General features: G+C 40.3%; 1 protein-coding gene across 1 annotated transcript in view; it reads left to right on the plus strand.

Annotated features, from left to right (window-relative positions):
• The window catches only part of ANAPC1 (anaphase promoting complex subunit 1), a 3,613,296-nt gene that overhangs the window by 1,116,939 nt on the left and 2,484,296 nt on the right, over window positions 1-12,061 (plus strand). Inside the window, exon 11 of the mRNA XM_044060160.1 lies at window positions 11,687-11,774. Within this exon, the coding sequence (XP_043916095.1) occupies window positions 11,687-11,774 (88 nt within the window). The remainder of the gene's footprint in view (window positions 1-11,686; window positions 11,775-12,061) is intronic.

Genomic DNA, 12,061 nt, shown 5'->3' on the forward strand with positions numbered 1-12,061 from the left:
CTTGGCGAACTGCCTTTGGGGCCATGTACCCTATTTTAGAACCAAACCTTGCACCTTGTGTCTGTAAGGTAAACACCTTTACCATTATGTCAATTTCCCACCCGAGTTTGAAGCTGGAGAGATTAGAGGTTGATCTGATTTACATAAGGATTGAATTCCATTTTTTAGCGACAGAGTATGAGTAGAGACTTTGGCAAGGGGATTTATGGGGTTTGTATTTGATGAGATAATGTTCATTAGATCAAAGTAGTCTGTTAGGGTGATAGGAATGAAGAATAAGAGTAAAAGCAAAAAAGTCATAGGTTTTGTAAATAATGTTGTGTGTGGAGATAAGCTGTATGTAATGTAAGTGTTGAGGCAGTTTGAGCCAATTCAAAGCCTTAAGGGCAATGCATTATTGTCTGCAGTATTGTTTGTTGGTGACAAATTTTGCAACCTTATTATAGCATACGTCCAGCTTATTTTTAACTGTAGCCTGAAAGTTCATTAAGATGGGTGCACCGTATAAGACAGATGAGAGAAGTTGAGAATGGTTTTGGTGGTGGTGCTAAAGAAGTTTTTATGCCTGCAAGGCATTCCTAATTTTTGGTCAGTCTGTTTTTTTTAACATGCAGGTCGAATTTAAGGTTATAATCTGTTATTACTCCAAGAAGTTTTGTATGGGAGACTACAATTTTAGTTTTGTGTGGTGAAAAGATTTTGAAATCCACTTTATCAGGCATGTATAATTTGGGGAAAAATATCAGTAGGTTCATTTTTTTTTTTTTTTTTTTTTGTTAGTGTTGAGTAGTAGCCGGGCATTATGGAGCTATTTCTTTTCTGAGGCAAAGCTTCTTGTATAATATGGAGGAGTAGAGGCAAGTTTGATGCACATATAATGAAAAGCGGTATTTTCTATGGTAGTGAGCTGTCCTGTGGTTGCCCCAGTAGTTAAAGGTGGTGGTGTGTATCTTAAGTGCATTTTTTCCATCTAGGATATGTGCTTGTCTACCTTCTGTTTATCTTTTGTTAACCTTTTTTTTCTCTGCTGTGCATGCTAAATATCTTCCTTTCATTGCATGTCAGCTGGGCTACCTGTTTTTTCCTCAGAATCTGGATCAAATTCATACATCTTGCAACACTTCATGCACAAGTGTGTTCGGTCCACCCCCACTGATTATATCTTCTGACTCTGCTGAGACTATCATGTATTAGTAGTATGGACACAACCCAGTGGCAGTTACTGTTAACTTTTGATGTGTTTTGACACCAAGAAACACTGTGTCCATTTGTATACACAGTGGTAAACTACCACAGGTAAGCACTTAGCATGGCATAGTCCCAAGAGGGAAATTAAGATCTGCTGTCTCAAAAAAATTTCTTTAGAAGTCAGTGTTTTTGGTCTATATCAAAATTTAGACCAAGCCTTCCTCAGCAATGTATGGAATTAAGAAAGTATTCAAGTCAAAGTTTATAACTTACCCTTAAATTAAAATTAATGTTTAAACTGCACAGAAATAAGAAATGACCTGACTGATTCAAACTACCTCTTTTTTCGCAGTCTAATATTGATGCTGTTAACCCATCAAAGCCAGTCAAGTAACACTGTACTGGCAGTCTTACATTATTGGAAATTCATTATAGTTTCACTTCTGCACCTATCCTATCCAGTATTCTACTGTTTTTTTTTTTATTATTTGTTTTATTTATAATACTGTATTCTCATTCTGTCTTCGGTTCTTGATGTCATGTGCTGTAGCCTTTCTTTTTCATCATCTATGGGCTGCATTGTTTTATTCACCTAATTCCAATTTTCTGTACTCATATCCTGCTTTTCTTCTACCACCACGTCTCCCTTTTTCCCATGTCCAAAAAGAAAGTGTTAAATGTATGGATTTCTTTGTAAGATTGAAGTATGTGCTGCTGACTTTCTATTCACTCTCACTCTCCTACCTTCTTTGACACTCATGCCATGACTTTCTCAAGGCTTCTCACACAATCCACCCATCTCGTTTTACAGATGTCTTCCTGTCTGTTTCGTATCTTCCTCACTAGATTTCCTTCTGATTTCTTGCACATGTGCCTGAACTCCATTAATCTGTTGTCTTTGATCTTCTCTGCAATTGGAGAAAATTGGGTTTGTGGTTTGATGTCCTGTTTTTGTAGTCTGTCCCAAAGTGTACATCCTACCGACCTGTCTCAGGCACTTCATTTGCATTACCTCTAGCTTCCTCATCTGTTCTGCCTTCACTGCCCAGGTTTTTGTACCATACAGTACTTGTGGTTGCACCCCTATTTTATACAACTTACATTTCAGCTTCTTTGCAATTCTTCTCTTACACACTACCCTTGACACTGTGCCATTTGGCTGCAGTCCCCTTGACTTAACACAAATGATTAGGGAATGCTGGGAAGCCATGTCAGAACTGAGGCATTAAACAACATGGCTGTGAGACGACATGGAAAAGGAAGTTGTCAAAAAACATACTAAGAATGGCATATATACTGATTTTGAGTCCAGCATTTCAGCTGTAGTTTCTATTTGCATTTCCCTGCAGTCCATCAAATTGTTCAAAAGAGAGTAATGTTTCATTATTTTTTTTTAATGTCTTGAAACATAACTTGAAAAATCCATAAAAACTCAAATATTTTTTTCAGGGGCAAGCCCCTTTGTACCCTGCCGTATGGATAACTTCACCCCCCTAAATTATATACTTGCCATGCAAAGGATGGCCTGTATCTCTTGTTCAAGACTTTACACATACTGACTAAACCCTTTACTTGCCCACATAGTGCATTTTTTAGTAGAGTCCAGGTAATCAACATAACTAACATATCCAATCCAAAGCATGATCGCATTATGGTGGTTCTGCTTAATAGCAGAAGTTTCAACCGCAAACTGCATGACCTTGAGACTCTCCTGCATTTAGGACGTATCTGTGTTTATGTAATTGCTGAAATTTTGTTTAAATGTTCAGAAAGTACACTATATCCATACCTGGGTTTTTGCACCTACCGTTTCTTCAGATCCTATAGTAACTGTCATGGTGCCTTCATATTAGCTGGGGACCATATCACCTCTACAAAGATTATCAGAGACCAACACATGAAACTCCTTAAGCTTCATCCATCACACTAAACAGGAACTATCAGTTTATAGCCAGATCTGATGTTGTCCTTTTCATTCTTTCTCAGGCTATGGGTTTACAGATATGACCTTTGATATGACTTGGCCTCATTCTACAGAGTTCAGATGCAAGTCCACTCCCAGTTCCTCAGATCTCGATTGCCACCATCTCGCATAGATGTGGATCCACTGTGAGCATTTTTTGGGTTGTGTAGTAAGTGTTTCTGAGTATTAAAATCTCTCCATTTTTATTTCTAGTCAGTGACTTACTTTATACTTCCTCCCTCTTTGTTTTTCGGGTTTCTTCTGTCTGTTAGTTGTCTACCTTAGCACGGTAACTTTTATGTACCATTTTTGGTACTTGTCTTTATAGTGATCCTGTCCTATCCCTTTTTCTTACCCAGCTAGGGTATTCTTAACTACCATTGTCAGTAGTCTTATTTCTATAGTTTTAGTTTGCCTTGATTCTAACTTTATTTTTTTTATCTGTCCTATTTTTTTCTTGTTATTAATAGTTTACTATGGCTGAGAAGCCTACAGGTTTAAAAAAAATGTACTTCCTGTGGGCACAAAATTCCGAACTTTGATGCCCACAGGGAGCATGTTTATTGTTTAGGATCAGCACATATGGGTGCGAACTGTACCATTCATTCTGCATTTAACTTTAGGGTTATTGCAGAAAGGAGAAACAAGCTAGTACTCAAAGGGTTATTACATCTGTCATCTTCTTCCTCCTCTGGGCCTCAACCCCCCCACCCACCCACCCACCCAGCAAACTGTCAAAGGCTCTGTCTGAGCATAGGAAACAATCTCCAACAAAGACTCCCAAAGACTTCATCCTTGGAGCCTCCACAAAAAAAAAATAATACAAAGATGATCAGATCCGAGTTTGTTGGATCCAAAGAGCAAAACTATGTCTTTGGATCTGCTAGTTATTTCAGCCAGTCCCACTATTCAACCTAAGGAACCAAAACCATCTGATCCGACTCCTAGCACTTCTTATTCACTGAGAGCTCGCTCACACAAGCTCGTGGTCGACCATATTTCTCCACAGCTGCATTCTCCACTAATGCAAACTCTGAGAAAACACTCCATACCTCAGTCTACTTCCTTATCTGTCAGTTCCTCCAAGAGTCTTTTTGAAGTGGAAGTGGGTAGGATGATGAGAAAGTTCCTCAGAGCTCAGATCCAGATGAGGGTTATACCGGCTCCATCTTCCATCGGATCTGTGAGCCTTCCTGCCACCTGCCATACAATTGTATCGCCCTCTCTGATCCATCCTTCTCTTTCTGAGCCCCAGGATCCAAGAGTTCAGAGAACATCAATGTCAGAGCCGAAGAGAATTACATTTTCAACCCCAACAGTTTCTCTGAGCTCAAGAATAGGCATCAGATCTGTGGGGCCGGGATATACTCTAATGGTGTCTGAGCCATCCTTGATTCTGGGTCTTTGCGCTAGATAACATGGGTCTGGCTCCTTCCTCGAGGCATGGATCTGGACAAAACGTTGTGGTTTGGCTGCTTTGGAAGTCTCACATCCAGTGTGGCTGGCCATGGCTTCTTCTGGTCTGTCAGCCTTCAAGGTTATGGAGAAGGTGTTCTGTCATTCAAGAAATCTGGTCAGTCATACATCCTCTAATCTTCATTTTTCCCCCTGTGGTTCCAAACTCTGATCTCATGAGACCTACTCCACAGGGGCAGCCAGTACCAGCTAGCATCCAGACAGTTACTGTAGAGGAATTACTCCTCTGTTTAGACACCTGTCCAGAGCATCCCACTGAGGTTTGCCGAAAGAGAACATGTAAAAGGAGGCACATCGAGTTCCCCCAAAATCTCTTACTGAAGATAGTAATTTTGACGAATGGAAAGGGTCCCCCAAATCACCACTTGATGATGTCTCATTTGGAGACATTTTGGAGATCCTAAAGCAGAAAGGTGGTTGGTCTTCAGATAATCCTTCTCCTGCGGAGTCAGTATTTCTGGAGGCTTTTGGTGCTGGCCCATCTACATCTTGGATGATTCCCCAGGCCGATGAGCTCATTGATCTGGTTTCTCACTGGGCATGGAAGGAACTGGATTTGGTATGAACCAAGTCCATGCCATGCAGGTAAAATTTTAGCTCCTGCAAAAGATAAGTCCCATTGGAGCAAAGGAGTCCCTGTTTATGCAGTGGTTGTGGCGGCAGCCACCAAGAAGGAGCTAGCAGAACAGAGCTCTGTCCACCCCCCCCTCATAGAGTCCAGGACATTAGACAGGTTTGGAAAGCATGTGTTTGTTTCAGCTACCTTTGCCTTAAGGTCCTTGAATTATTTAGAGCACTGTACAAGACTGCAGAGAAATTTGACCAAAGAGCTTTCAAAATCCATCTTGGAGTCCATGTATGCTGAGGATTACAAAAGATCATCCAACAGCTGGCCCCTCTTTTATCTATTTCCAATACATCCATGAGGTTGATTCCTCATGCAGCAGAAGGTACCTCACAAACTGCCAGTACAGGCATTGCCATAAGGAGACATGCCTGGGTGCGGTTATGTGATTTTGCAGAGCCTTTCAAGTCATCTTTCATCAGTGCTGCTTTTGATTGAACATCCTTGTTTGGCCCTTCTGTGAAAGAAACTCTTCCCTTCAGTGAATAGGAAAGAAAGACTGGCTGCCATTGGGATTCACTTTTCTACCCCTCAACTATCCAACGTGGTTCCGTAAATCCCAGAGATCTTTCCAGGATTCACATGGAGTCAACTCCCTCAGAGGCAGAGGAGGGAGTTCAAATGGAAGAAGCCATCCTCATGGCAGAGGAGGCCTGCAAAGTCAGGGTTTCTGAGATTTTCTGGATAGACCCTTAAAGCTCTGCTAAAATGCTGCCCAATTGCCTGCCTTTGGAGGCAGTTGAGGAAGCTTGTCCTTGCACCTAGACACCTGGGCTGCTATAACAAAAGATTCTTGGGTGCTAAATGTAATATCCAGAGGTTACTTTATACCATTTTCCCAAACGCTCACTTAAAAAAGAAGAAAGCTTCCGGATGTTCCACCCATTCAGAGAGAAGCTGCAGCTCAAGAAATTCTAAAACTGCTGGACAAAAGAGTCATCCAGAAGTTCTCACCAGGCCAGAGAGGATTTGGAACTTACTCGAGGTTCTTTTTAGTGCCAAAAAAAGATGGAACCTGAGACAAATTTATGTCTAAGCAATCTGAACCAGTATGTAAGGATGTTTTACACAAGGACAATTGGATGTTCTTGATGAGTCTTCAAGATGTGTACTATCACATCAAAATAAACAGACGCTCCCACAGACACTTGTGCTTTAGGTTGGGAGCCATTCACTATCAGTTCAGAGCCCTGCCATTTGGACTCACCACAACCCCCAAAGTGTTTACCAAGTGTATGGCAGTAGTAGATGCTCACCTGAGACTGCAAGGATTCTGAGAGTTTCTATACCTGGACGACTTGTTCCTTATGGTCCCATCCATGTATCTTTCAGAACAATCCAGGGAATATTTGCTTCAAATTTGCTAAGCACTAAGCATTCCAGTAAATATTTCCAAATCCAAACTACTGCCAGTGCAGAGCCTGGAGTTTATTTGGAGCTCATCTAAACACAATAAACCAATTTGCTTCTTTACCTCCACATCATTTATGTGCAATCAAGTCCTAGGTTCATCAAATCTTTTCTCATCTCGCTCCTCCTGCCAGACTTGTCCTTCAGACCCTAGTTTCCCTGGCAGTGTCTGTAGTTTTAGTCCCATTAGCAAGTTACTATATATACATGTTCTTAAGTGTTCTCTAGCTGCTCAGTGGTCTGTTCTTCAACAGCCTCTGTCCTTCCCAATCAAATTTACTCTGGTATGTAAAACCCAAATTCCATGGTGGATCCAGTCAGATGACATTTACATTGGGCACCCCTTTGTTCTGTCTCCCACAGTGACCACGGATGCCTCCCAACTGAGGTGGGGGGGGGTCATTCCTTGGAAAGGATATTCCAACGTACGTTGTCTGCCCAACAGACCAATTCACATATCATTGTCTTAGTGATGAGAGTGGTCCTATTAATGTTGTAAGCATTTCAAGATGTTTTCCCTCTAGGGACCATTGCAGTCCAAAGCAACAACATGTCTGTGGTCTGGTATATCGACAAACAAGGGGCTGTCTATCTTAGCCTGCCTGCCAAAAAGCTATGAGTGTGGCATTGGACGAGCTCCTCCAACCGCTTTCTAGTAACAGTGCACATTCCAGGGGAACTCAGCAAGTCCATTCTGATGCCTCACAAGTGGTCTCTCAATCATTCAGTGTTGGAGAAAACTTTCTGTCATTGGGGCCAACCTTGCTGCAATCTTTTTGCTTCTCTCCACAACAACAAATGCATCAGGTACTTTGCCTTGATCCCCCTTCAGGGGGAGGCACTGAGAGATGCTTAAGTCCACGTCTGGCCCTCCGGTCTCCATTATGCATATCCCCCAGTACCTCTGATTCCAAAAAATCTTAATTAACAGAAAGTCAGTTGGTTGAAGAGCTCTGTTATCCTTATTTCCCCCTTTTGGCGTCACCAAGTCTGGTTCACTTTTCTTTGGTCTCATCTTCATTGTCCTTCTTGAATACTGGACCCCAGTCCAGACCAGACCTTCTGTCTCCTCTCTTGAGGATAAAACATCCCAATATCTCAGCACTTAAACTAACCACATGGTTTCTCCAGTTCCATCGACAGCTAGACAGCTCCAGACTTTCTCCCCCACTTTGTGATATACTTTTGTCTTCCAAGAAAGATTCCACTAAGAATTTAGAAGAGTAAATGGAAAGTATTCTCAATTTGGGCCTTAAAAAATGACACTGGTCCTTTTTACTGCTCCTGTTTCTGCTGTCATGGAGTTTTTAGCTTTTTTTAAAGAAGACTATTTTTTCCACAATTAAAGCATAGTTGGCAGCCATTTCAGATTTTCATTCTGGGGGCAATGCATTTTGCTTGGCTGCTTCCAAGTTGTGTAAGGCTTTTCTGAAGGGCACCTTTTTGCTCAGACCCCCCCAGTGAAAGATCTATCGCCTCCCTGGAACTTAACAGTAGTGCTTCAGGGTTTAACTCTGCAACCTTTTGAACCTTCAGCAAAAACTGACTTGAAATTCCTGTCTTTGAAAGCAGCCTTCTTAGTTACTATTACATCTATTAGTAGGATTTCCGTACTCCGGGCTCTTTCATCGAAACTCCTTATATTGTTGTTCCAGTCTTTCTTTCCTGCCAAAAGTGGCTTCTGAATCAAATGTAAATCAAACCATACATCTACCAGTTTTCTTTCCAAAATTCTCAAACAAAGGAGAATACAAGCTACAACTTATTGATGTGGATAAACAGCTACATTTCTATTTATATAGAACAAAAGATTTCAGATAAATGGACCATCACTTTATCTATTTTTCACATAGTCGGATGGGTTCTCCAATTTTTAAAGTTAAATGGGCCAAATGGATAACTGATTACATTTCATGGATATATTCTCATCAAGGTCTCTCCCTTCCAAAGCCACCTAAAGCTCATTCAACCAGATCCATGGCAACCTCATCTGCTTTCTGGTCTACAACTTCCATTGATAATTGTGCAGCAGCCACCTGGTCTAATGCCCATACTTTTGTCAGTCTTTACAAATTGGACATCATTTCCAGAAACAGGGCTGCCTTTGGTTCAGCAGTTCTCTGAAATATCCTTCCATGAAGGCAACTCAATTTCTATGTAGCTGGGGACTCTGTCCCATAGGTTGAGGAAGAATGAAAAGGACAACTTCAGATATTAAAGTTATGTGCTCACCATAACTAGGCATTTGTCTTGTCCGTTTTCATTCTTTATCAACTTCACTCCCTCCTTCCTGTCATCGTCTGGAGTGACCTGATGGGTTTTGGAACCTGGTATTCCAGGATTGAGCCCTGCTGTTATTTCTCTTCCTTTTTCCTGTCATACTTCAAGGACTTTAAGGCAGAAAACTTGATCTGAGGTATTGGTAGTGAACTGTGGCAGTATGGGTAGAGGGAGGAGCTTAAGAGTTGGATCTGAAGTCTGTAGAATGTCACCTGGTCAGATTCATAACCCATAGGGTGAGGAAGAATGAAAATGGAAAACACAGACGCCTAGTTATGGTGAGTATGTAACTTTTTAATTTGTGCGACATTCTCTCTGTTTCCTGAAAAATCGCGCAAGGTTCCTAAATGTGTTTCATTAACTCCTATAAAGAAGAGCCTCCATTATTTTAGGAGACTTTAAGTATGTCTCAGTAACATGGAGTGTCTATACTTCCAATGTAGGATATGCTCAAAAGTTCTTAGATTTAATAACAAAAAATCTCTGGGCCAGATTAAGAAACCCATTAGAGGACATAATATTTTGACCTGGTTCTTAGAGCAGCTAATTGCCAAAGGAATATTATCCAGATCTAGAGAGGTCATTGTCTCCTTATATTTAGTTTTAATCAGTTACTAAATACTGTGATCCCTATGTGATGTACCCTTCACTAGACATATGAAACAACTAGAAAAAAACTTAGGTTCCTAATGAAGATAATCAGTGGTTTAAAATCTTTAAGCTGTCAGAAAGACTGGAAGCATGATAATCTCTATTCAGTATCTCACAGACTCCTGAGGGGAGTTCTCTGCTTTGCCTTCTGTGCCATTAGGGGCTCAGTGGTTCCAGATCTCTTGTATCTCCATAAATTAAATAGTCCCACAAGTACCAGACCCAAGAATCAAAATCTTCATCAGTAAATAAATAAAACATTGTGGAGAGTAAGTTAATTAAGTAGCCCTTTCTCTACCTCTAGAATAGACTTCCATTGCAAATCAAGTCATGTGATATGGTATCTTCTTGAAATGGGAAATGGATGACTGGATGGGTTTTTGCAAATTCACCACTGAATCGACTGGCCTAGTCCTCTTCAAGAAAGGAAGTATGGTCTAAGGAATATGCACTGGCAAGGGATGAATGACCACAAAACTCAGTTGCCTTGTATTTCCTGTGATTCCTATATATACCAACTCCACAGATGCACTATACTGGGGGACAAATGACAAAAAAAAAAAAATATATTACTGTGGGCTGCCATCTCACTTCATACAAAACAGCATAGTTTTGAGGAACTGCATTTGCGCTTGTTTCCCGCTTTTCCTGTAACTAGTCTAGTCCGGATACAGATTTGCTGTATCCAGGAGTATTTATAAGCTTCTGAGCCCCCCAAGCCTTTCTGTGTTGGAGGAAAGCCTTCTAGCTTGGCAGTGGGAGTGGTAAGCACTAGGTAGACTATATATCACAAGAGGAGTGGTTTCTGGCCCAGGAATTGTAGTTTATTGGCCGTTTGGACAGTTTTTCCATCTCTTTCAACTTTCTGGTTTAAAAGCCCGCATTTGTGCTTGTTTCCTGCCTTTCCTGTAACTAGTCTAGTCCAGATACAGGTTTGCTGTATCCAGGACTTGCTTGTAAGCTTCTGAGCGGTGCCAAAGTCTGCTCTTCAATTTTTCTCTTAGATCTGTTAGTTCTCTCCTCTCCTGCACATTTACTAACTTATTAGTCTAGCACTTTACCAGACTTGATGTAAAGATGATCCCAATATGTGCACTGATTCCTCCGTTTAAAAAAAGATTTATTGCGGACACACAAAAACACAAAATCCAAGATGCACGTAAAGAAAGGTTAAGCGCTTTCACTCACTATGTGAGCTTCATCAGAACTGAACTCCGCGTTCCTAAGCACCTTGGAGAAAATCAGGGTCCAGTCTAACACTCTCATATTGGGTGACTTCAACAATCCCTCCATTAGCTGGGAAAGCTACTCATGTACCAATGCAATTGCCCAACGTTTCCTGGAATTCATTAATTCCAATGCCCAGAAAGGAGTCTTTGGAGAATACCTACCTGTTTAAGAAATGTAAATAACTAATCCATTTCTAGTTTAACCATTCTACATTTAAACATAATTCATTGATTTCTTTTTTCATACGTTTTAAGACCTCAAAATATTTTGTTTTGACTTGTAAATGTTTGTTTCTGAAATGTTACATTGTTAGAAAAGTTCCAGATTTATATAAAACAATCTAACAAGGATATTTTAAAAAAAAAGCAAGAATGTGAGTTATATGTTCTATTCTTATCAGTTAAATTGATGATCTATGTAGCAGTAAGCAATCTGCTACAGGTAGTCTTTCAACCACAAATTAATTTTGTAAATCTTGCTGAGCTCTTGCATTGCACTGTATGGGGTATGCAACTTAATATTATAGGTTTCTTTGCTCCTTTGTCATTCGTAACCAGTTTCATTGTGTATGTTGTTTCAAATTAGCTGTATAACAGTCCACTGGGGCACTTAAACTATTAAAATAAAAACATTTAAAGAGACACTATTGATTTTGCATGTTTTTATACTTCTTGACGGTGCTTAATCATAACAGTCTATGTAAAGCATTCACTGAAATGAATTCTTCTTTGGAAGTAAATATATGTATCCCAAAGGTCTCTAGTGTCCCTTGTTATGCATGTTTGGGCTGTAGTGTGTTTTATGTTTGTACGGTATACAGCTGTAAGAGCAATTGCTGTTTTGTAAAATGTAACCACTTCAAGCTGTATTTTTTTTCCCTACCAGAGCATAGAAACAATGCTTGTCCTGGAGAGTAATGGAAGCCTTGTTCTGTATACAGGCGTTAGCAGAGTAAGTGTCTACAAAATTACTTTGTTGTCCTTTGTTATGTTTGTTGTGCAAAGACAACCACAGTTACAGACTAACATTTTGTCATGTAGAATTTTTATGAGTCTACATTATGATACTGGTTCGTTGTAATAGGGGGTTAAATTCGGATGGGTTACATTCGGATGTTGTAATGTTTGTTAATGTGAAATAAGGGGACAAAGCCTTTTTAAAATTGTTTAGTAGTGAATATAAGACTGAATAAGGGTAAATGTGCCAGATATTTAAAGGCATATATGCATATTACATCC

This window comes from Protopterus annectens, chromosome 1.part2 (assembly GCF_019279795.1).
Source record: "Protopterus annectens isolate FY-2018-M chromosome 1.part2, PAN1.0, whole genome shotgun sequence".
In the NCBI taxonomy this organism is placed as follows: Eukaryota; Metazoa; Chordata; order Ceratodontiformes; family Protopteridae; genus Protopterus; species Protopterus annectens.